Consider the following 24,835-nt stretch of genomic DNA (forward strand, 5'->3'; position numbering starts at 1 on the left):
TCTGCCATTATCAAAATATTATGGCCTAAGAACAGTACTAATTTTCTGTATTGCCTCTCGGGGTCTATTATTAAATGGTCTGAACCTGGGGTGGGCAAAATGTGGACCGGGGGCGGAATGCAGCCCACCAGGCCATTCTATCTGGCCCACAGGGCCCCTAAAAAATTTAGAAAATTCATATTTATCTGCCCTGGGCTGCCTGTCATGCGGCCCCTGATGGCTTGTCAAAACTCAGTAAGCGGCCCTCTGCGCAAAATAATTGCCCACCCCAATAATGGCTATACAATACAAACACAGACATGGGCCATACCCAAGATGATCTGAAATCTATCGTTTTAGTTCCCCAATTCTAGCCAAAAGTTTGCATTTTATTCTGCCAGGCAATACTACATGTACAATATTTTAACCAATACATCTAGAAAAAAGAGAGCTATGACCTGAATATACTCCTGGTATGGCAATATCTTACTCCCAAATGTGTCTGCCCTGGCTCAAGGATTTTAAATCTCTTGAGAAGGCTTTCCTATGACAGAGTCTACACACTATGGAATGTGCATTTCCACCGACTCTGACTCAAGTCCTTCAAAGGGATGTCTCTCCCTCTGCCCGAAGAAGGGTTTTTGTACCCGAAAGTTTGCAAAGAACAATTTTTCCAACTATTTAGTTCGTCTAATAAAGGATATCACATTTACCCAAAGAACCTTGTCTGTCAAAGGGATATGCACAGCTGGTTAAAATGATGGCTTCTATTTATTTTTTAAAATATTTTATGAACTTCTGGGATAACCTCATATTCAAAAATAAAAGGATGACTTGGGGCTGAACTGACAGATGGTGTCAGCAGCAACAACTAGGTCAGATGAAGACACTGCACTTCTTCCTTTTTTCATAGACCAATTAATTCTCAACAGGGGTCCAAGGCAAGACACTCACATGTGTGTTCCAGTTAAGTCATCACAACAGGGCTTAAGTTAGGCATAAAACTGGTGTTGGTTCTGTGCACCAAAGTAAATACCATTTCTATGAAGTTAGCCCAAAAGTTCATCATCCCTTAGAAGAAAAGGGCTTCGAAGAACCGGATGCTTGTCTGCGATTATGAAAAACTTGGTATTAAGAAAAGCTATCACCATTAGATTCAGTGGTCCCTCAACTGCATGGAAACTCCCATTCACATGAAGCTGCAGCTCTGCACACAGACATCCCCACATCAGCACCAGTTTCTTACCTTGCCGATTGAAATCCATTGGTGGCTGCTTGCAGTCCTGAGCTCGGTGACCACTGGCCCCACAGTTGTAACAGGAGAGGTTCCCATTTTTTTTGTGGTTTGAACCATTGCTGGTTCCCATCATTCCCTGTGCCTGGTATACTCCCCCTGTCCCTGCCATAAAGTTCTGCATGGGTGGTACTGCAAACGTGGACTGCCCGCTCATGACAGAGTCTGGGGTTAAACCACTGTTGTAAGGAGAGTGAACCATTGGGAAGGTTGTGCTGCTGTTGTACTGCTGCGTGTTGATGTAGCCATTACTACACAAAGGATTGAAGGGCAGAAATGGAAAAGTAAACATTGAAGGCCCTGAAAACGGGTGCTGGAAATAGTTCGCATAACTGACAGTCAGACCACTTGAGCCACAGTTCCCACTACATCCACAGGAGCTACACACCATGCAGCCAGGAGGCTGCTGCTGCTGTTGGTGGTGGTGGTGATGGTGATTCTGATTTGGTACCGGGATGTTCCCTGCAGATCCACCGCTGCTGTTGCTGCTGCTACTGCTGCTGCTGCTACTGCTGCTATAGAAATTGTTCTCAGCAGCTGATGACAGTGTGGGGCTAGAACTGGGTACGGGGCAGCTGGGTAAGTTTGCCATGTTTGTGAATGACGTGGACGGATGGCTGCTGGAAGAGGCAGTGTTGTTGTTCGCACAGAAGCTGCCTTGCATTGGGGCCACTGGCATACTGCTCATTGCAGAAAAGGCAACTTTGGTGTTGGCTGTATAGAGAGCAGTTCGGGGATTTATTATTGCAGGGGACATAGTTATTTGCATATTACTGGAGCAGGATGTCTGCCCAGCAATGGCAGAATCAGTCGGAACCGAAGAAGCTACCAAGAGCTTCATGGGTGGACGAGCCATTTGGAAGACTGTGCTGGATGTCACGGTGGGAGCAGTACTCGTTTCCACAATTAGTGCTGGCTGTTGGGATGTCTTTATCACTCGGTCCAGACTTGAAGCGTGCACAACTTTGGTCCGATGACCAAAGTTAATTGTAGACGCAGGTGAATTGTTTTCCGGAACTCCTGAGAGCACTTGCAGAGGCTGATGAGGAGATGAGGTTGGCGTCACATCCACCACTGTATTCCCAAAGCTCTTTTCCATTTTCATGCTGCTTCTGGGTCCAGGTGAAACTTTATTTCGTTCTTCTAAAGACAGAAGTGAAAGGAGCTTCATTTCTGTATTTCCACGCTCTGATTTATGCACTGAATTCAGCATTCGACTAGGAGTGATGTGGGTAGAGGCTGCTGGCATCACTTGCATTGACAAGGTATGGTGGCCAGATGGATTGGAGCCAACATCGTTCTGCACTGGTAGAACCTGAGCTGTGGGTCGGGCCGAACTGGATGTAAAATGATTCAGTAACATCACAGGTTTCTCCTTTTCTGAACCATCCAAGTGTATCTCTAAACCTAGAGGCAGAAACAGATCTATAAATACAACTGCCTTGCCAGACAAGGCAGATCAAATGCAAACAGAAGTTTTGCTTGCTTTCCCTTACGCCTTTCATTCTCCTCAGCACTGTCCGAGCTTTCCTCTCTGGTGTGGATCCCCATGGGGCTGGAAGAGGAGCTGGAGTATTCAGAAGAACTGCCTTCTCGGGGCAGAGGGTGGGCTGGCTGATCCACATCTACCCGCAGCTCTAGGAACAAACATGTGATAAATCAGGGAAAACATGAAAACTAATGGCAGAACTGTCATCTGGGTACCAAAAGCCTAGTTACAACACTGCAGCTGATGGGTATTTTCACAACACCATGGCCATTAATACACCGGAATGCTTCAGCCTCATAGGGCTTCATATTGGCCCAGGGAATACAAGTCCAGAGAACCAATGGTTAGTCACCAGCAAAACCAGCACTTCATATGCAAACCATGGAACTGCAATTACATCTTCATCACTCAAATATCCCCAGGAATAAGATCTTTCAATCATCAGAGATCACAAAGGCCAAGAACACATGAAGCAAGTCAGTTCTAATCTGGGGCTGGAGCAGCAAAGCCATGAGTTTTTATTGTGCATAAGATACCCAGCCTGACCCTGGCAGCAGTGCACTGTTCTTTACATTGTGTATTTACCTGCAGCATGGTTCCCACGAATATTCTGGAGAGGCCCTATGTGAGTAGTTGGAGGGACCCTAGCCACACCACTGCCAGTAACCGAAGAAGGTGCTGTTGGATTTAGGCACCGTTTCTCTGATTTCTCCCTATGCAGCCAATATAGGAGAAAAGAAAAAGAAATGTTAGTTAATACAAATGAATTAATACAAATGTACATTAGTACACGCGTATCTACAGCTGTACAACTAATACATTAGTTAATTAATTCAAAGGCAGTGATTGAAGAAGAGGAGAAAAGGGAACATCAGTTAATGCAAACTAGTGCATTTATATGCTTCAAATGGCATTTTTCTATTCCATAGATCTCAGTTCCATAGATTCTCAGTTCTAACTAAAATTCCACATGTAAAGCGAGAATAACCAATGGAGTAATGTCTTTCTCAGCCTGCAGACAGCCTGACTCAGATATGGGAACTCCCTCCCGTCCATATTTAACTCATTTAAGGAGTAGCCCCAAAGCTGGAAGATGAAACTTCACTATGCCTCTAACTATATGGGCACAGATCATTCTATTAGCCAGGATGGGGAACTGAAGGAGACTGAAGGTAGAGGAGATGAAGGGGGAGTTTCCGCAGGGAAGAAATGCAGAGTGAAAAAGAAACATACAGAGAAAGAGAGGATGGGGGAGGGAGAACAGAGGATAGAAAAAGCATCATTCCTGAAAGCGAGAACATTTGGCCACTGAGTGAGTCTGCATGCAAGTTTATAATGAAACAATTAAAAGATTAGTTGCTAAATACAGGGCATATTCCATCCCCAATCTGGGAGCAAATCTCCTACTCACAAGTGTGCCTGTTCACTGTCAACAAAGGGGAGACTGCAGTTCTAAACCTACAGTCCAAGCCGCTGCTCAGGAAGGAACGTGTCTCTCTTGAGCAGTATACCTTGGCCTACTGTGCCTTCACGCAAATGCTTAAGTACCGGCCAGGTACAAAACCGGAAACAAGCAAGTAGCAGATAAAGAACGCAAACAGTAACAGGTAGTTTAGATCTTGTAAATTCTTCCAATAACAGTAATTTAAGAAGATATCAGTTGCATAAGTAAAGAAATATGTTTACATTAGGATTAAATTAAATGTCCCTTTAAAGCTGAGTTCACTTGTTCTTTTAGGTGCTTATGAGCTTTGAGTACCTAATAATAAAGTAATAAATGTTACATAGTAATCCACATTTCCAAAGTGTTTTTTTTTCTTTACTAATTAACCCTTCACCACTCTTATGAGAAAGATAAGTAGTATCTAAATTTACAAGTGCAGAATCTTTGCAGGCTTATTAATTTGCTCTGCCTTCATAGTAAAAACCACTGTAAACCTGGGATTACAACTCCAGAGTTTGTAGGATCATAGAAAATTAGGGTTGGGAGGGACCTTGGGAGGTCGTCTACTCCAACCCCCTGCTCAAAGCAGGACCAGCCCCAACTAGATCATCCCAGCCAAAGCTTTGTCTAGCTGGGTCTTAAAAACCTCCAAGGACAGAGAGTCCACAGCCTCTCTGGGTAACCTGTTCAGAGCTTTACTACCCGCCTTGTAAGAAAGTTTTTTTCTAATATCCAACCTAAACTTTCCTTGCTGCAGCTTGAGACCATTGCTCCTTGTTCTGTCCGAGTTCTAAGCTGTACAATACCTTACCTCACAAGCTGAGAAAATAGACAATCTTTACCCCAACACACACATGCACAAACTTACTTTTCCAGCTCCAGCTGTGTCTTGAGTTTTTTCTTTGCTCCCATGGTGAGGGACTCAAATTTATTCAGATCTTCTTCAGTAAGGCTCAGAAACTTACAGGAGAAAGGATGGAGTTCACTTTACAGCACACAATATGCTTACATCCATTTCAAATGACCTTTTTGTACGCTCAAACATTCAAGGAATATCATTTCTGAGATGCATCTTTAAGACTTGCCAAAATACATGCCTTTTATGAAATTCTGTTCCAGTTTCAAAGTATCAGTAGCCTATGTCAGTCACTCACAATAAAAAGAACAGTCTACACGGACACTGAAAGACATCTTTGTGTCAAAAAATGAACTAAACAAAGTTCTGGTCCAGTGGATCCTACCCACCAAACTAAAATTTCAAGGATTCTTCCCCAGGATCTTTAATACTTATTTGATAGCGTCAAGGATGGAAGAGCATACAGAAAACATGGTTTGGGAACTTGAAAATTAGGTACAAGCAATTTGCCAACCTGGGGGAAAGATAAAGGGCAAATTAAGAACACAAATTCCTGGCACTCCTCTTTCCTGTGAGTACTTGATGCACCTGGCTCTCCTGGTAACCCAAGGAAGAGCAGTTGTAACAACTAATATCTATCATGCAAGGGATCATCTCCACCCTTCTACTCCCCACCTCTTGCCTGTGGGAAGGCAGGGCTCCCCTCCCTAGTAGTGAGAAATGGATTCATTGGAGACTGGGGCAGGTTTTGCTCCATTCGTTTCACTTATCACTTGTCAAAAAAGGTTTTGATTTATGCCGATACTCTTCTGCTGCTGAAACATTATTCTGATTCCTGCTGAGTCTCAGTACACAAGAGATAAATCCACTGGTTATTCAAAATTAAACTGTAACCGAGTTTTCCTGACTTTGCCATTTAATACAGAAATCAATTGACTCTCACATCTAGAGCAGAGTTCATCATAGTTCCAAATCTACTGCAAATATTTTTTAACAGACTATACAAACCAAGATAAGCAGAGTACTTGTTTGAAAAGAAAAACTCACCACATTAAAATATGCAGTTTTGACATTACAGATTTTCCATTTCTGAATGAGAACAATGACGTAAGAAGATTGCAGCCTCAAACTATGCTTATTCAATTAATATCTTTCACAACATGGGGTAGAGGCAAAAATCACTGAAATTCAGAGCCATGACTTCAAAGAATTAAAATCTGAATTTAATCCACCAGAGGGCGTTCAAGATTAAAATACAGCAGGAGGAGGAGGTTAATTTTACATGCTTGTGTCAGATACTGCTTGGTAAGTATCATGAATCAGTCCACATGTTCAATTAAAAATCCATGCACTTCAGTGTCATTCATGACCATTTTTACTTGAACATCCAAAGGACATTTGTGGAAAATGAAGGTGCCAAACATGCATGCAGACATACACGCATAAAGGCTCAGGTAAGAAATGTTCATGAATCTGTCCTAAAATGTATCTAATAAGCAAAGCTTGTACAAATAAGAGGTCAACCAATCCAGAAGTAAAAGTAATACACTGTGGCCTAGGTGACCTATTGTACAGCAAAGCATAAGCAGAAAAAAGTATATGGTTTGTAAATAAGCCAGATTTTCATGTGTCCAAAGAATTCTGAACAATCAAGTTATCTAAGTCTACAGGCCAAATTTCATCAAATAAATTATTCCTCCAAATACCTTGCCCAGTTCGAGCTGCAAACAACAAGGAATTCTAAATGCAGATGTTTTACCACTTCTCTTATCTACATGCTCCAGGACATATCAATTTTTAAAAAACACATGCTGTTGTCCTACTGAATCTACCAACCTACCTTCTCCATTGTGAGTTGTTTGAAGACAGGATAGTACTTGTGCAACCGTAGTTTCCTGAGCCAGTCTAAAATCCCATTTTGCTCCTGGGGCTGGGGGGCCTGCGGACTGGAAGACATTAACATGGGTGAAGAGGTGTCCATCTGTGAACGGTAGGACAATGATGGACCAGTACTCCCTGAATGAGAGCAGTGGGATAGTGCAACGGAAGTAGCAGCTGAATGCTGTACGTGATTCTGAGAAGACTGAATGCCAGCTACTCCACATACAGGTCTGCAAAACAGAAAAGTAATTTGATTCAGCACAATGAATTACTGTCATGCCAAGTTCAGTTAGTGTGGCCATATGCACCCACCAATAAAATAAAGGGCAAGTTTTGTGGTCAAATAACCAGGGTGGTGGGCCCAAGTTACAGACTTATGTCTCTGGAATCCTCCGCTGGTAAAACAATGAAAGCAGCGGAGTTTATGTCAAATGTTAAAACAAAGTTTTCAACTCTGGCACAGCTTTTCTCCCCTTTCTCCTCAGAGAAAATAAATATTGCATTCTTCTCTTCTTTCAGAAGTGGGTTCAGCAAGGATGGCAAAGGGCTATTAATATACTATATAAACCGTGGGATAGTTTTTAGGCGTGAGGAACAGAGGTTTTTTTAAATTATTTTTTCTCTGTATTTCCACTTTCAGTTGAAGAAAACAAGAACCCCCTGTCAAGTATTAAAAAACTCATTACTGGATTGTAAAGTCCTAAGCAAAGGACAGGAATATTTCTTTCCTTCACTTCTCATGGCTGGCTTCAAACTCCCTGGGAAGAAGAAGTGTACATCTTTTCGCCAGGAAAACCAGCCTCACAGCTTGAGAAACACTACCCTGCAGGGAGCTATTTTAATGTAGCAAAGAGGGAAACCCCGCCCCCCAGTGATTCCACACCTCTAACAGGCCTTTAACAAAAACCTATTTATGCTATGGAAGATGTGACTATTTAATTACGGCTGCATCTATTGTTATTTACTACCTTGATTCTGGTATAGCTTAGGAAAGGCTGCCCAACTGGTTGCCTGTGAGTGGTTAAACTGCAGCCCATGGGGCTTGTCATCACAGCTGCTAGAGCCACTGCACTGGCATGGATCCAGAACCCAGGGGGTGAATCCTGCTACTGCTTTGCTCCCCCCAACCTCTTGCCCGCCACTGCATTCAGGATCTTCAGTCATCACTGGCAATTAAAACTGGCAGCAGGGCAAAAGGGGGCAAGTGGTAGCAACGTTCACCCCCTGGGTCCCGGAGCTGCACCAATGCAGGGGGTCTGCCAGCTCTGCCACCGAGCTGCTGTCCTGCTGCTGGAGGTGGATATATCTAGCCCACATAAAGCGCCATGGTCCAAGCTTTGGCCTGTAGGATCAAATCAGCTGGGCTCTGCTAGCTTGGGATATCCCAGTGTGTTGGACGCTGTACACACGTGTAAAGACGTGACATGGCTGACAGCACTCATCATATACGTAAAGGACAAGCAACAGATGAATACATCCCATGCAGCAGAACACAAGGTAACAGTCAGACAATTATGACTAAATCAGTGATCATACAGGACTCTCCAACCATGGATGGAAGCTAGTTGTTATAGCCTGACCATGCTGGAAAACCCTGCTCAGACCAGGTATTCTCGGATTCACAGAAGGGACCACTGTGATCATCTTGTCTAACCTGCTGTGTAGCACAGGCCCCTAGGATTTCTCTGAATTAATTCTTTTATGAGCTTGGGCATGTCTTGTAGACTGACATCCAATCTTGATTTAAGATGGATAGAGGCTCTACCATGATCACTGAAGGGTTGTTCCAATGGTTAAATATCCTCACTGTTAAAAGAATATGCCTTATTTCTTAGCTGAGTTTGTCTAATTCAACATTCAACCATTGGAGCCTATCTGTTAAATGGAACAGGCTGTGATCAAAGTCTTGCTCCCTGGGTAGGTATCTACAGCTTGTGCTCAAATAGCCTCTTTGTCTTCTCTTTAATAAGATAAAGAAATTCAGCTGCTGTCTCTCTCACTGCAAAGAATGCTATCTGACCCCTTCACTTTTTTTTAAGCATGCAATGTAAAAATGCCAGTGGGTCGATCATACTCCCACAATTGATAATACTGTTAGAACTGTGCCACGGTACCCAAATTCCCTAGAATCTTCTGGGTAGACAAGGCCAAGAAACAACATCTTTCAGGATCCAGTGCTGAGAGTTCTGCATTTGAATATGGGTGAGGGTGCTCAACCAGATACATAAAATCTTCTTAAGGACAGAGAAAGAACTAAGTGAAGGAATGTTACAATTCCATAATACATATAAATCAAGGATCTCACCTTCCAGATGCACCCAGCGTAGTGCCTACTTTATAAAGGGAGGGGTTGCCAGGACCTAAAATCAGGGAAATCAAGGTTTGATTGGCATCAATTTACTTGATTTACATCAATAATATATGCATTTTAAATTCTTGGTTTAAACTCACTTGAATTTTGAAGTTGTTGGGAAAGAGATGAAGTGCTGAAGAATTTTTTGACATGGTCATTTTTCAACACATGGGAAGGTAATGATGCCAAATACCTAGATTTTAATCAAAAAAACAAAAAAAAACCACTCAAACCTGTATCATGTTTGTTCTGAAACTGACTACGAAATAAAGACGGTAGCCTATAAATAAAATTCTAAATGTGATTATAAAATGGAAAAAGCAATCAGAAATCCCTCTCCCCCTTGCTAAAAGTAGGAATACTAGAAAATCCTGAAATAAACTGGACCTGGAATCTGCATATACCTCTTTTTCCAACAAAATGAATCAATTCTGTTCCTTTATGCTGTCTCTATTCCAGTTAATATATTAAAGTCTGAGTTGATAAACTTATAAATACAAGAGGTTAGAACAGTAAGCAGTTATCTGACAATGTGCAAGAATAAACTTGAACACTTCCTCTTAAAACCATGAAATTAAAGCCCACAATATGTAGTTGTCTAGTATTGTTCAGACTTTCAGATAAACAGGAGGCGTAGCATTTGGCAGCATGGGAAAGAAAGGCTGTAAAACTGGTGTCACGTGTTCTCTTTTACTGGTGTCTCTCTCAGGAAATAAAGCTGGCAATCTTTTAGGATTATATAATGCATAAACATACGTTATATGACCATTACTGGAGTTTTTCTAATTAAGCTAACTAATATGCTTGGCTTCTTGCATCAGCCAAATTTGTGTATTTTGAAAGTATCCAATAAGTCATTAAAGGGAAGAACAAGCAAAAAAATTTGGACTGTCTCTTCATATTTTTAACTTCTAAAAAAATGTTGGGTCAAAAGTTAGTTCAGTTACACATATAAGATATATGCTTCCAGCTTCCACCTTGAAAGTTCACTGTTCATTTTCATATTTAACAGCAAACTGAGACATGAGAAAAGTCACTAATGTGGGAATTGCAAACAATACACTTTGGTATTTGTAATTTGTCACAGAATCATAAAAACAGGATTGGAAGGAAGCTTGAGGGGTCAGCTAGTCCAACCCATTGCTGAAGGCAGAATCAGCCCTGTCTAAACCATTCCAGGCAAATATTTATTCAACCTGCACTTAAAAACTTCCAGCGATGGAGATCTCACTAGCTCTCTAGGTCATGCATTTAGCATTTTAGAATTAAGTTATTTTTCTGTCACAAAGATACAACCATTGCTACATAAATATAGGCTGCTGCTCTTAATACTGATTAGCAGAAAATTTGCTAGCTGAACAACAGCAGTGACAAAGATGTGACATCTCCGTTACTCCACCTTAGTCATATCAATTAAATGTGACCATTAAAATATAGGAGGGATTATTTAAAATAATGACACTATTTACCATGACAGTCTAACCATGTATTTTCTGTCTCTTACTCTGGAAAAATAGTATCCACCCATGCAGCTCCACCAGTGACAGGAATGCTATGTATATCTTAACTAGTAAAAAGAAGTGTTTAGGAAGTATACTAACAAGTGTTAACTACCGTATTTTTAAACAGTGCTTAGTATCTAGTCTAGATAGAGACATTAGTGTCTAAACATCTTAGTCAGTCCGTTGTTTCTAACGCAGAGCCCCACATGCTTCTAATTCTTCCAGAAATTTAACACAGAAGTGTGACCATGTCACTCCCAAACAAAAGACCCATCTCTGCAAAACTTTTGTGAACTGAAATTAGCACGATACAGACAATCATATTTAAAGAACTGAAAGTGTGATTCTACAAAGTAGCTTAAAATATGTATATGTTTTCACTTCTTGTTTCTTTTTTTACCATGTGGAGAAGGAGCCAAGCGACAAGCAAAAACCAGGTTGTAGAAACCTACCTAAGGTCCGATTCCAGGTCCATGTGGTTCCGGTCTAGGTAAAATGAATCTGGACCAGCTAGGCAAGGAATGAATTTTTCCAAGTTTTCTTCTGGGTACAGCTGAGACAGCTAAAGGTGAAGGATATTAAAAATTGGAGAAGCAAGAATGAAGATGTGTTACTTGTCATTTGAAGAACAAGGAATGGCAGCTTATGAGTTATATGTTTACGAGTTATATGTTCAATCTATTTGTTTTTACTGGCAGCACTTCCAAAATGTCATTGAATAAACTCATGTACAGGACCAAACCTTTCCAGCATTTTTAAGTGAAAGTACTTTTGGAGTCCTTTACCTTTGAAATAAATTCAGTCACTTCAGCAGAAGATTTGGTTACCAACGTCACCGAAGAATCAGACCACAAGACCTTAAGAAGCGGAAAAGCAGTGGTTTAGTAATAGTACGCAGAACTCCAGTTAGTTTGGACTCAGAAACAAGCAGGGGTGTTAGTTTGCCTGCTGTGGTGATGAAAGCTTGGACTGTCTTCATGTGTGGCACAGACATGGTGAACATTTTTCACAGTGACACTCCTACTGTTCATTTTCTACTCTGGACATGGCTGCAAGTACCCTTTTCCATTCCTTGACTCCCATTCACTGCCATTATAAAGCTATTAAGAGTTCTTAAAAATGTATTTTATATTTTGTATAGCCATTGCCAGCTTCAGGAAAAGTTAACACTAACACTCAGATTGTTCACTGCTGGAGAAAAGATTTTCTTCCTATTGTTAACTGAAACAGCTGGTTTGTACAATTTAGGCACAATATGAACAGCAAACCATAGCAGAACAGGGCCTATTTATAAATAATCAACTCCATATGTAATGCGAAGATGAGGATCTGAACAAAACTTCCCATGGGGGCAGACAGGAGAGTGTGAACAATGAAACCTGCCCTTATTTTTCTATCCACCCTCTTTAGATAATGTCTAGTGTATGTTCTAGAAAAGCAAAGAGATTAGCCTTTCTTCCAGCTTGTTTTTGTAGAACAAGTCACTACATTTTTTACCCACAAAAAGTACATAGGCATTCATCTGTTGGTAGCTGACTGGTTTAACTGAGCCAAAGAAGCACAAAGACTGGATTTCACTGTTGAACATAAAGATCCCCTGATCTGAAATGTCTGAGGTGTTTGGAAAGTAGGTGAATCTTCAACATTAAAATGTGGGAAAAGCTTCTCTTTGTGTTTTTAAAAACCAGGAAGCAATCTTCTCATCTGACACTAGTTTCAATGACAACTGAAAACACACACAAAGCTTTTCCAGCCATCAGAATGGTGCCAAACATACTGGTAAGAGAAGAGTATTTCAAAATACATTACATAATTGAGGAATTTCCTCTTCCCAGAGTTGTTGCACCAAAACCAAGAAAGCAAGCAAGCAAGCAAGAGACAAAAAAGAATAAGGAGCCCAAGCAGTGATTAGTTCTACAAAGCATCTGTTTTTTCTTTCTCCCATGCTACATTAATAAGTTTCTTACAAATTTCATGAGCTGTTTTACAAAATATAAAAAGAGGCGAATCTTTTTCTTTCCGGTTTTATAATACAAACAGCTGACATCTGTTCAAATAGCTTTATGTTTTGATAACTTCTTATAATTTTCAGCATTTTCGAGGCTGTTGCATGCACTGACGACTGCGAGGACAAGTAGTTAAGAAACCTTCAAACAGTTTGGTCAGACTTGCTTCCTGTCCCCATTGTCTCAAAACAGCATGTGGAGCAATCAAGTTTTAACCCTATGAAGTACAATGTACTGACTTAACTACACTGCACTCAACATGGTGTTGAATGGAAATCACATTTCTATCTGGACACATATCTATTAATTATTCCCTATGAAGTTCTGATTACTATACCTGACATTTGAAGGGAGAACACCCTTCACATATATGGCACTGGTTAATAAGTGATATTCAGAAAACTCTTCAGTGGACAAGCACTTAAAAATACACATGTTGTAGTAAGGTTGTAGTGCTGTGATAGCTGTGATAGTCCAGGGAATATGTGAGGAGCAAGATTTCTTTGGTAATAATTTCTATTGGGCCAACTGAATAGCTGAGAGAGGTGACAGATAAGAGAGACAAGTGATAGCCAGAGGTCCAGTAAAAGATATTACTGAAAAAAACCTTGCTTCTCTTAAATGCGTAAAAAAATGCCCTCAAATTCTGATATCATTTGAGACATTTATGGGATTCGCCAAGTTCAGGACAGTTTCTATTATACTTAGTTGTGCCAAAGTCAGTGTCTTACACATCTGGAGACCAAGTTCTGTTGATGCTACCATCTCTTGTGTGATAGTTTTAATGTTTAACTCAAAGTTTTTGTCAGTGTTATTTTAATTAAAAATAGTTTTAATGTTTAACTCAATGTTTTTGTCAGTGTTATTTTAATTAAAATTTTGCAGTCTTTTTTCTCTCAAATTTTCTTTTCTTTACCATCTTCTAAGATTTTATAGTTTCGTAGTTTGTAGGGTTGGAAGGGACCTGAGCAGATTTGCGTCTTTGTTTTATAAACCAGCAAAATCTCTATAGTATTGTGTTAGGAATTGGAGAACACACATCCCTGAACTAGACTGCAGAAAACTTCTTGCCACTAGCAGAACTTGGACATTGGCCTTGCACTCTAATACAAGTCCTCCCAGACTATGGCCTGGAGACAATTTGAACAAAGATAACTTCATTGCATGGCAAACAGAACCTCACAAAGCTGCAAGGAGGTGGAGAGTTCACACTTTCCTCTTGCATTTTGTGGTTAACCACCTTCACTGTTAAAAATGCCCCTTTTTCCCATCTGAATGTGTGTGGTTTCAGTTTCCAGCCTCTTTTCTTGTAATGTCTTTTTTATCTAGAGCCCTGTAGAACTATATTTGTTCTCTTCACGAAACTGCTAACACACTGTATGTGTCATCCATCAATTTTCTTTTTTGATAAACTAACCAGATTGGGCTCTTTAAATCTCTCCCATCAAAATGCTGTTCCTCCAGTCTCTGATTAATTTTTATGGTCCTTTTCTGCACCTGCTCCAATTTCTCAACATTCATTTGAAGAAACAAACAGAACCAGATGCAAGTTTCCACTATCAGTCTCACCAATCCCAGGCAGAAAGGTCAAATAACCTCTCAACTTTTATTCTGTTAACCTGTCTACGCATAGGACTGCAGTAGCCTCTGCCACTGCATCACACTGGAAGCTTGGGCTCACTGGTTCATTTACCATGAACCCTAAGTGCTCTTCACAGTGACTGCTTTTCAGGTTACAGGTCCCCTCACCCCTGCAACTATACCCCACTCTGTAGGCATGGCCTGCCTTCCTTGTTTCTGAATGTCTAACTCTACTTTTGGATGTGTTCAACTGCATTTTGTTTGAAGGGGCACAGCTTACCAATCTCTCCTGATCACTGTGTCCTGACTCATCCTCATCTTTAGTGCCAACTCTGTCAATCTTTAGACCACTCAGAAGTTGTATCAGGAGTTGTTTCCTATATTTGCTTCCAGATCAGGCCTAACACTCGTCCTTGAGGCACTCCACTAGAAACACCCATTTACTGATAACTGGGTGCGTCTACATGTTCATTAATGTGCCGTGGTTACTACACATCAAGTTTAGTATTTGTAACAACAGGTACTAACCGAATGCACAGCATGTGTTTTTTTGTGACACTAATGTGCAGCAGATTAATTCTACTCCACATTAGCATGGCTTTTGCTGTGACACACTAATGTGCAGTAGGATTAGTCTACTGCACATTTAGCATCTTGTGTAGATGCACCCACTGGGTCCTCTGTCCATTGGGTGTGAATGCTCCCTTTCAGTGTTCTGATTTCTTTATGCAGCAAATATTTTTGTCTCCTCTCTCACTCCATAAGGAAAAAAAAATCCTCAAAACTTACCTCAAAAGAATATTCATTTCTTTCATTTTTCTTGTGTGCCAGTCCCTTTAGTTCCACCTTTTCAACATTCACTGTTAAAAGTAAGGAAGAAAGAAGAAGAATAAGGATGTTTCTAAACAGAGAAAACTCATTATTCTCATCTGACACCAAAATCCATTTGGAGAACACTGGATGTACAGCAGCAAAGGGGAACACAAAAATAAGCTTCTCCCATTCAGTGTGCAGGAGGGATGATGCTCAATAAATGGAGAGTTCTTTGATACGTCTCTCAGTTATTATTTTTCAATGCAGACCTGCCCAGACCTTTGTTTCTGCACACCACTGAAAAGTTGCGGTGAACATAAAATACGTCATTTCTTATGCTTAAAAAACATCAGCTTAATTTTGCCATGTCCCTGTAATGCTGGCAAATGAAATCTTCTGTTTTGAAGATGGAAAACTGAGGTGAGTGATTAAAGCCAAATCTGTTAAAACTATCCACTAATTTAAGAGTGACAGAGCACTTAACATTTAGGGACTTCTTAAGTCCCAAGCAGAGCTCTTGCTGATTTCAGCTACAATTGGAAATTTTCTACTTGAATAATTAAAGTTCAACTACATTATAATTAATTGACAACAGAGTCTTATAATGGAAAGTGTTAGGCAACTCACATTACTACCATCTCTGCCTATCACACACAAACATTTACAGTAACTCCGAGCTTCAGATATTTGATATATTAGATCCATGGAAACCTAACTCACATTTCCAGATAAGTAAAAAGTACTGGTTTTACCATCTTGACTTTTATGAAGTTAATTTCACCACTTTGCAATCTCTCCAGCAATTTCCACTGCTTGCTGACTAGGCATACAGACATATGCATACTTATAGACAGAGGATTTTTCATAAAAAGGATATTTAAGTTAGCTTAGTCATTCAAAAGCGATAACAATTAAACTGAACCAAAACAAAGTAAAATGGTTCCTGGGATTCTGAGTCTAAACAGATGAGGCTGCAGAGGATGCAATGCTTGTAGATTATAGACAAAATCCACCTCCCAAATCCCTACTACCTTGCCTCTGGCAAACAAAACTGCATGTTGTGTCACTAGTAGGACCTGATAGTATGTTTCCTATGTAAATCCTAGGTCAAAAATTTGCAGTGCAAAGCACCTGAACAGTAAAACTGCATCTGGCTACAAAAAATTGTTATTTTTAAAATTTTTCTCAAGTAGGATTTCAAGCAGTGCTCTTCTAGCATTTACTTGCAGCTCATTCCTCTGTCCTTCCCAGCTGAAACAATCATGGCCTGCAACTCATTAATTTGGCCACCTGAAAATACATTATTGGGTACTGTTGGTTTTGAAGACACCAACAGTTTACATCTCAACTATTTAGACCTTGTCTATGCTCGGTTCTGACAGCAGAAGTTCTGGCACCACATAGCACCTGCTATATCAAGGCTGTCCAAATGTGTGTGGAAGGACATGTACTTGACAGCTTCACGTGGCTACAATGCAGCAGCAATGCTGGCAAAACATAAGAACATCCTTGGATGGTAAAAGATGCTGAAGTGCCTGCTAAAGCTGGCAGAAAGAGTTGAACACCTACATGCACCTCAAGCTGGGTGGCAACAGAAACTCTGCTGGATGAAAATTCAGGTTCTTCCACCACTGAGGAGCTTTGAGTGTAGCTGCGCTCAGGGTTTTGCTGGCAAGACTTATTCTGCAGACAGACCATCCTATTGTAGACTAAGTCTTAGAGACCTCCTCCTCTTGCATCTGTGGAATTCCATTTGCTGATCTATGAAAGACCTGAGAGCTTGTGCTTGCTATAAGGACCTTCAAGGAATACCAGTCATTATTCCATGGGAGTATGTCTCTACACCTTTGAAGACTGAAAAATGTTTGAAAATGGGTTCATATTTTATTTCAATTTGGTTTATTAAAAGAATTTTGATTCACAAGAGGACAGAACTACTGTAGATTAAATGTGGCCTGGAATTAAAGCAAGGCAAGTGGCTATTTTAATCTTTTACCTGGTCGAGATGAACCCAAAGCATCCACCAGTTTTTTTAAAAAGATGGTGGCTGTCATCTGCAAGCTACCATGTGTTTAGGGGGGAAAAATCCTAGACAACTGTAATTTATTTCAGCAGTTGAGATGGGCCATATCCAGCTACTGCTACAAGATCTTGATTTGTTATTTTGTGAGGGGGGAAAAAAGAATAGACTCTAATAAAATAACAAAAATAGCACAATATCTCATCCTGTTCCCACTAATGAAGTCAACTGGGAAACTCACATCAGAATCGAGACTAAGAGACTGCACAGGTTCTCAAAGGAACGGTACCTTTTCCTGAGCGAGAGAGATTTTAAATTGCGCAAACTGCTTTAAAATAAGCTTCTTACAGAGCAATTAACATTTTATAAATTTAGAGTATTGCTACATAACAAAGAGGATGCCCAAAACAAACAAAAGAGGCTCGATAGTGGAAAATTTATGTTAACAAATATCACTATTATGTTATGATTTATGATGATGAAGTCAATTTTAAACAAGGTGTGTGGTTTAAATTAATCAGTTATGCTATTTAGCCATTGTTTTAATGAAATACTCTGCAGTTAACTTATCCTCTGGAAATCATCCCAATTAAATAGGTGTGCTATATAAAAAGGTTTCTGCTTTACTGACAACTTCATAGAGTTTTCTAATATTTAGTCTTTTTCAAGAGCATATGTATTGCTTTATATGCAAGAGTAATGTTTCTAAAATATACCCATCACCAGCATCTTCAGAGTTTTCCTACTGGGATATTAACATTCAAGTAATCTCCTTTCAATTAGCTAATGGAATTAAAAATGTCACAGGGCTAAACAAAGAGCCCAGAGCTCTTGTGACAGTCATCCACTCTGATAACTACATCAGAGGTCTTCCATTCTTACCAACATGTGTGGTTATTATTTATCTTAAAGATCCACATTATTAAATAATCTTTCTAAATTTGCTATGAAGGCTAGCTCTGTTCAAAGAGAGCTAGCATCCAAAAGAGTCATGAAGGAAAAACTGTTATCAATCAAACAGCAGGAACAAATCTTAAATTTATTCCCTAACAAACTGCCAAAGAATTGGGTAGAACATAGAAGGTGGGCCATATTTATTCAAAAATCCTGGGCTATTATTCAGAGTTGACTCTGGGCAACTTCACTAAAAAGGGTTCAATGACAAAAAGCTTTATCAGGACAGAATTAAGGTTCTTTGGAGCTTGCTAGGCCCTACCAAAGATCAGCAAACCTCAGACAGCTGAAAACCTGGATATATGGAAGCAAGGCACTTTAAATATAGGTAGCACCTACCTCCTGGATATATGAAGGTAAGGTATTACCTACAAGTATGTCAAGGATGAACACCAAAATCTAGGGGAGCAACTCTTCAGAAAGGCACCCCCAGAGAGGATCAGGACCTATGGGCACAAGCTAATTGAGGAAAAAATTAGGTTGGACATTAGGAAAAACTTCTTTTCCGCTAGGGTGCCTAGAATCTGGAATATGCTCCCAGCACAGGTGGCACAATCACCATCCTGGCTCAAGATGAGACTGGGCAAGCACCTCGTTGAGCTCGTTTGAACCCAATAACCTCCTGCCCATGGCAGGGGACCAGACTCCATCTTACAGGTCCCTTCCAGTCCTTTGATTCTATGATTAAATGAATCCCAAGAACAGAGATATGCTATATATCCACCCCACCTTAACTCTGCTCCCTGGGGCTGAAAATAGCCTATGGGAAACATCAGCCTAGGTATGAACGCATGTGCTTCCCCTGCATTCAATGTTCAGTACTGCACTGTTGAGTGACTGATCAGAGAAGTGTAGATCATTTGGAAAGGCTGTGCCCCTTGGACATCTAGTGTATGATCAAAGAAATGAGGCATCCATGTATTCTGGGAGAGCCTGTATGCCTCATGTTAGAGCTGCAGTTTGTAAGCTGTGTTAGTCTCAAGAGCAGGGCCCACAGGCAGAGATGCTCCCAGCAGGGTGCGTGGCCTGGGGCAAAGCAGCCTAAGTGGGGGCCTTCCTCCCCGTCCCACGGCACACTTACGCCAGGCAGGGAGAGCCCCGGCACATCTGACGTGGCGGGAGGTGTGGTGGCAGGAACGTCTGGCTGGAACAGGCAAAGAGATGCCCAACACACCAGGCGGGAAGGTGGGCTAAACTTCAACCATGGCAGCCACAGGCTTTCACCTGGCTCTGCAAGGCTCCCCAAAGCGCGGGGCCTGGGGCAGTTGTCCTGATTTGCCCTCCTCCCACCCCCCGGACAGCTCTGCCCACAGGTCTCACTGGCTTGGGAGCTGCCAGCATTTAAGCGGGAAATGAGTACAGCCTTCAAATATGGTCAGATTGAAAGTAGCATGTGAGCTGGTGATTTACACAGAAGGATAAAAGGCATGGAAAAGAGGTGAAGGAAGGGTGAGGGGTCACAGGAGATGCAGCATTTGATTCTGTGAAGCAGGGGAAGTGTTTGGCTCTAGGGCAGGTACAGATGGCTTCTCTTCCGTGCAGTTCAATGGGTATAGCAAGAAACTGTGTGTTACAGGGACATGTGCTGTTACTCAGAGGGCAGATTTAAGGTACATGCTTACGCACCTTAATTCTCTGGTGCTTAGTTTTCAGAGGCCTGAATCTGAAATACCTTATTTCCTGCTTTGCAAAACTTTTCCTGCTTTGCTGAACTCAACACCCTGGAAGGGCACACTTCCCTCTGTATGCACAAGGAATTTTTGTCTGTTTTTAAAGGAAAGAGAAAAGCTTCTTGCAGGGATAACGATCATGCACGAAGTTGTATTTTAATACGTGGGCTTACAGCCAAGCAGGCTGAGTGGGTAGGCAAAGGCCCCTAGTGTTGTGCGATTCTTAGGTGCTACTTCTACCTCCCGTTCACTTCATTAGAGTGAAGAGTATTATGCCATGCACTGAAATGTTCAGCGTGCATAGCTGCTAAGAGGACCAAAGAGAGAAAACAGACACCATTTTGATCTTAAAATCCTGACAGTTTTATTACGGGGTGGTTATTGCAACTTGAAGCAAGTGAGACCACTGCTGAGTCTTTCTCCTTCTCCAGTGTTCAGCTCCATCATCCCCTGCAACATGGAGCCCTCCACCAATACTTCCAGTTCACCCTTCCTTTCCTGTTAAGCCATTTGGAAAAACTTTTTAGAGACCCAGATATCCCAGAACTCTAGAACCAGAAGTACTCTACATCAGTGTTTTTCATTTGAAGACTCCTAAAAAAATACTGAATGGGGGTACGGACCCCTCTGAATTGTAAGTGTGGGTATTCACATCCTTTTGACTGATTAAACTTATCTTCTACAGACCCCTTAGAGACAGTCCACAGACCATATGTTGAAAATCACTGCTCTACATCACTCCGAGTTAGGGAACAGAGACAGGAGTTCAAGCCCCTAAAAGGCAGGCCTCCTCAGACTCTTGCTCTCACATCTGAAAATGAAAGGGGCTCAGACTGGTCTCAGATTAGATGGGGCAGTTGTGAAACAGGCACACCTAGAGAAGCCAGGTCTCTACATATCCCATACTCAGCTCAGTTCTAATACAGTGCTCTAAGCTGCCTCCCTGAAGGGGTTGAGTGTTGTGCACTAGGTGTGGTAAGTAGCAGGAGATAGCCTCTGAAGCCTGAACAAAGCCATCATTTATAATAGCCAACCTTAAAAAAAAAAATGTTTGGGGCTGTCTCTTGGGGACTCCTACCTCAAATGACCCAAAATCTAAATCATGAACTTTGCCCAGCCCCTCCTCTGAGGCACACTATATTTCACAGCAATGAAAGTGAAGACATGGGTTTCTGAGCACTTTTGTGAAGCGACCCACATTCACCTCAGTATGATGGTCCTCAGATGAATGTCAGCACCTCATGGAGATGAAGATCATTTGAAACCATAGATCTGCTTGGTGTGAATTGCTCCATTTATCTCATTAGGCATTTTTATCTCCCATTTTCAAGTTCCCAGCTCTTCTCACCCAGGTCTTGGTACTGGGCGCTTAGTACACAGCTCCATCATGCCTCTTTCCAGACAAGCAAGGGATTCTCCAAAGTAACAAAGGGTCCTAGGTCCCCATACCGCCACAAGTTACCCCCAGATCTCAGCACACATGCAAGACAGGAAAACGTGTATCCTTTCTTTCACTATTCTTAATCTTGCAGCATCTCCTGACTTGGCCTGGCCATCCAAGCCCTCTCCACGTCCCTACCAGCCATCTCATTTATACCTAGGCTCTCAAGACTTTACTACAGACATAATAGAATTAAAACCTTCATCCAATAGCTTGACAGAAATCCTCCTCAACCTACAGCAATATGTCAAATTGATATGGCTGTCATATATTGATTTAAATGTGCTTTAAAAATTAAATGAATAATGGCTTGAGGTCAGATCTATGCACTTGGGGAGGCCGTAGCAGCAATGAAAAATCACCCTAAAAGGTCACAAATGGCAACCAGTACATAAAAAGAAAGACCAGACTTGTAGTAGAGGAGGTTAGATGAACACCTTGGTGGGGTCATTTGACCCCAGTAATCTTTCCTGCCATGGCAGGGGGTCGGACTAGATGATCTACTCAGGTCCCTTCTGACCCTAGAAACTATGAAACTTGGACCTACCTCACAGTAATTGGTTTTATTGGTGGAACTGGGGTAATGAAACAGCCACCAAGGCTGGTGACAAAACCCCCCCCAAAAAACAAACCCTCAAAAAAAACCCTTCCCATTCATTTGAATCACTCTATGAAAAATATTTTCTCTTTAATATGCCACTTTGAACGTTAAGGAGGGAGAAAGGGTAGTTACAAAGATACTAGCTATTGTTAACCACCGGTAAAAGAACTAGACAGATGGCCCAGTATATCAATCCATAAGTTCCTAATATTAAAGTAGTTGATTTTCGAAACCATAGTCATCACACCTTCTTAAACATTCAGTGCATGTCAACAAGGGTTAAACACCAGTTCTTACTAATGTTAAGAATTGCCTACACATGAGAAATGTCTTCTTTTAAATTTAATTTTGAGAATTTTCAGAAGAAGTTGCAGTGGCATAGTTTTTCTTTTTCTTGATTTCATAAAGGACTTACACAAGCTGATGCTCTTTTCAGGACTGATTTCCTGTAATCAAAGCTTGGCTAGAGATGAAGGTCTCCGAGACATTTTTGTACAGAAACAAAGGTTAAATGGAAGAGTGACACGGCAACAAACAGGGGCATGGAAATCTGGCATTGCAAAGCCAAGGTGCTGAGCAGCTGAGTAAAGTCATACCCAAAAAACCTCATTTATGAGAACAGGTGTGAAAACCTTTCAGTAAGAAACCAAAGAAGAAGGCTTTTATTGCATTTTTTATTTATGCAGAGGGATGTTTTTGATCACAGTCTGCATACAGATTCAGCTTCTGTATGTGGTATGTAGGTGTATGTTCCTATGAACTGCTGTGCAAATGCAAAACTTAGATGGTGAGGTCCCCATGACAGGGACTGTGTTGACACGAGGCTGGATGCATTTGGTACCCAAAACGAAGCTGAAAAGTGCTGCAGGCCAGTTTTAAGACATGCCCCCTTCCCCCCCCACCCCAAAATCACAGGTGAAAAATGTAAAGCTTGCTTTAGGCAGGGGATCAGACTACATCAGCATGATTGATTGCTTCTAGTCTTAAAAAAAGTTATGGACTTCACTCATGAAGATTGTTTGCATAGTTATACGAGCACACGAAACATTCAAATAAAAAGTACAGCCAATTAAATGCTTGTTTAAAAATGTTCTTGTCAAAAGCAGCTAATAAAACACATTCCTAGATGACGTTTGCTATTAAGCAAAAGGAAAAAGTCATGATGAAGTAGTTCTTCAAAAACAAAACAAAAACAAACTGGTTAGGGTTTTTTAAATAAAATGTTTCTTGGTTTTCAGGGTCTCTGCAATTCTTGTATCCTACTTCACCGCTCCACTAAAATGCTTTAAAATGTGCCCGAAGAAGGGTGTTTGTACCTGAAAACTTACAAAGAGCAATTTTTTCAACTATTTAGTTGGTCAAATACAAGATACCACATTTACCCAAAGAACCTCATCTTAAAATGATGCAGGGACACTCTCTCTCTCAATCATTTATGATCTGGACCCGAGTAGCTGAGCAGCGCAACTTCCATTAAAACTGGAATGAGCAATGGAATTATGAAAGCCGAATACATATCTTCATCTGTTACTGCTGCAACTTTGAGTGCTTTGCAATGCAGTTACCATTAGATTCATAGATTCATAGATGCTAGGGTCGGAAGGGACCTCAATAGATCATCGAGTCAGACCCCCTGCACAAGCAGGAAAGAGTGCTGGGCCTACATTACCCCAGCTAGATACACATCTAGGTTTCATTTCACTTGCTCTCTACCTCTCAAATTGCAGAATGCTTTAATACTAAGAGAGCCTGAAGAGAATTTAAGAGTGTGTACGTACATGTGTGTGTGTACGTACGTACGTGTGTGTGTGTGTGTGTGCGCGTGTGTGTGTACGTGCGCCTGTTCAGCCCTTTAGAGACTTGCCTCATTTACAAAGCAGTTTATAGCAGCTTCCTTGTATTTGATAAATTAATGAGATGAGAAAACAAAATGCTCACTGTGAAACTTATAACTAAGGCTATACACCATAATTTCTTTTATGCAATTCGAAAAAGTAATTTTAATATGGACTTTACACCGAGATCTGCCAAGATAGCAAAGAGATAGCTGGCGCTGTAGGTCTGCCGTGAGGCTTCCTCCTGGGAACATTGTTTGAAGAGTATCCCTGAAGCCCTATGTTTAGAAATACTCAGCTGAACTTTCAAACTTATGACCTACCAGGTTCTGAATCATTAAATATTAAAAGGATGACACAGAAACCTTTAGACTTAAACTTTGCTCCATGTAACAATCAGCAAGAAAAACACCTTGGGTTCTTTGACCACATATTAAACACTCAGTCATTTTAAAGTAGGACCAATCCAGTCTATTTTGCAATGGGCCAGAGTCTGAACACAGGAAATTTTAAATAAAGGTGTTCTAATGGGGTGGGGAAAGTTCATAATTATAGAGGATCATCTATAGAGAAAAGAACAACTAAGTAAAAAGGAAAGGTGTACTTGATACACTTTATACATGTAGTAAAAGAAGTTACAATTTATGTAACAAGCTGACAAAATTATACCTGCATATTGTTCACAGAAAAAAATGACTGTTTCTAGCCACAATGATTTATATCCATATATCAGGAGGAAGTGGGGGGGACCCCAAAGTGCAGATAGGCATTACATATCAAAAGCCAGGCAATGCATGAGAATAAAAGGAAAAAGAAGGCTGACAGTTAATTACTCAACGCATTGGTTTGTCGCATAAGGATGACCATTTCCCACTGTTAGCAGTGAGCGACATACATTACCAGGCAACCTTCTGACAAATCCCATCACAAACTTCCAGAGGAATAACCTGCTTTCCCAGACAAAGGGGTTGCTGTCTAAGCCATAATCCTACAAGAGGGACATTACATCAATTGATCCTGCAACCTCTAGGCAAGTGCAAGGTCTGTTTCTTGCTGAGAAAAGTATCCCAGGTCATAAGTTAAGTACAGCTTAACCCTCTGCGAAGGACTGCAGAG

General features: G+C 41.0%; 1 protein-coding gene across 2 annotated transcripts in view; it reads right to left on the reverse strand.

Annotated features, from left to right (window-relative positions):
- The window catches only part of ZCCHC14 (zinc finger CCHC-type containing 14), a 70,616-nt gene that overhangs the window by 4,666 nt on the left and 41,115 nt on the right, over positions 1 to 24,835 (reverse strand). Inside the window, exons 3-12 of one of the 2 annotated variants that reach the window (XM_019535996.1) lie at positions 15,175 to 15,245; positions 11,584 to 11,655; positions 11,251 to 11,360; positions 9,395 to 9,489; positions 9,249 to 9,303; positions 6,903 to 7,173; positions 5,075 to 5,166; positions 3,348 to 3,475; positions 2,770 to 2,910; positions 1,226 to 2,680 (exon numbers count right to left, since the gene is read on the reverse strand). In XM_019535996.1, the coding sequence (XP_019391541.1) occupies positions 1,226 to 2,680; positions 2,770 to 2,910; positions 3,348 to 3,475; positions 5,075 to 5,166; positions 6,903 to 7,173; positions 9,249 to 9,303; positions 9,395 to 9,489; positions 11,251 to 11,360; positions 11,584 to 11,655; positions 15,175 to 15,245 (2,490 nt within the window). The remainder of the gene's footprint in view (positions 1 to 1,225; positions 2,681 to 2,769; positions 2,911 to 3,347; positions 3,476 to 5,074; positions 5,167 to 6,902; positions 7,174 to 9,248; positions 9,304 to 9,394; positions 9,490 to 11,250; positions 11,361 to 11,583; positions 11,656 to 15,174; positions 15,246 to 24,835) is intronic. The other variant, XM_019535997.1, reaches the window with a different exon arrangement.

The sequence above is a fragment of the Crocodylus porosus genome, unplaced genomic scaffold, assembly GCF_001723895.1.
Source record: "Crocodylus porosus isolate Cpor-Errol unplaced genomic scaffold, CroPor_comp1, whole genome shotgun sequence".
Lineage (NCBI taxonomy): Eukaryota > Metazoa > Chordata > Crocodylia > Crocodylidae > Crocodylus > Crocodylus porosus.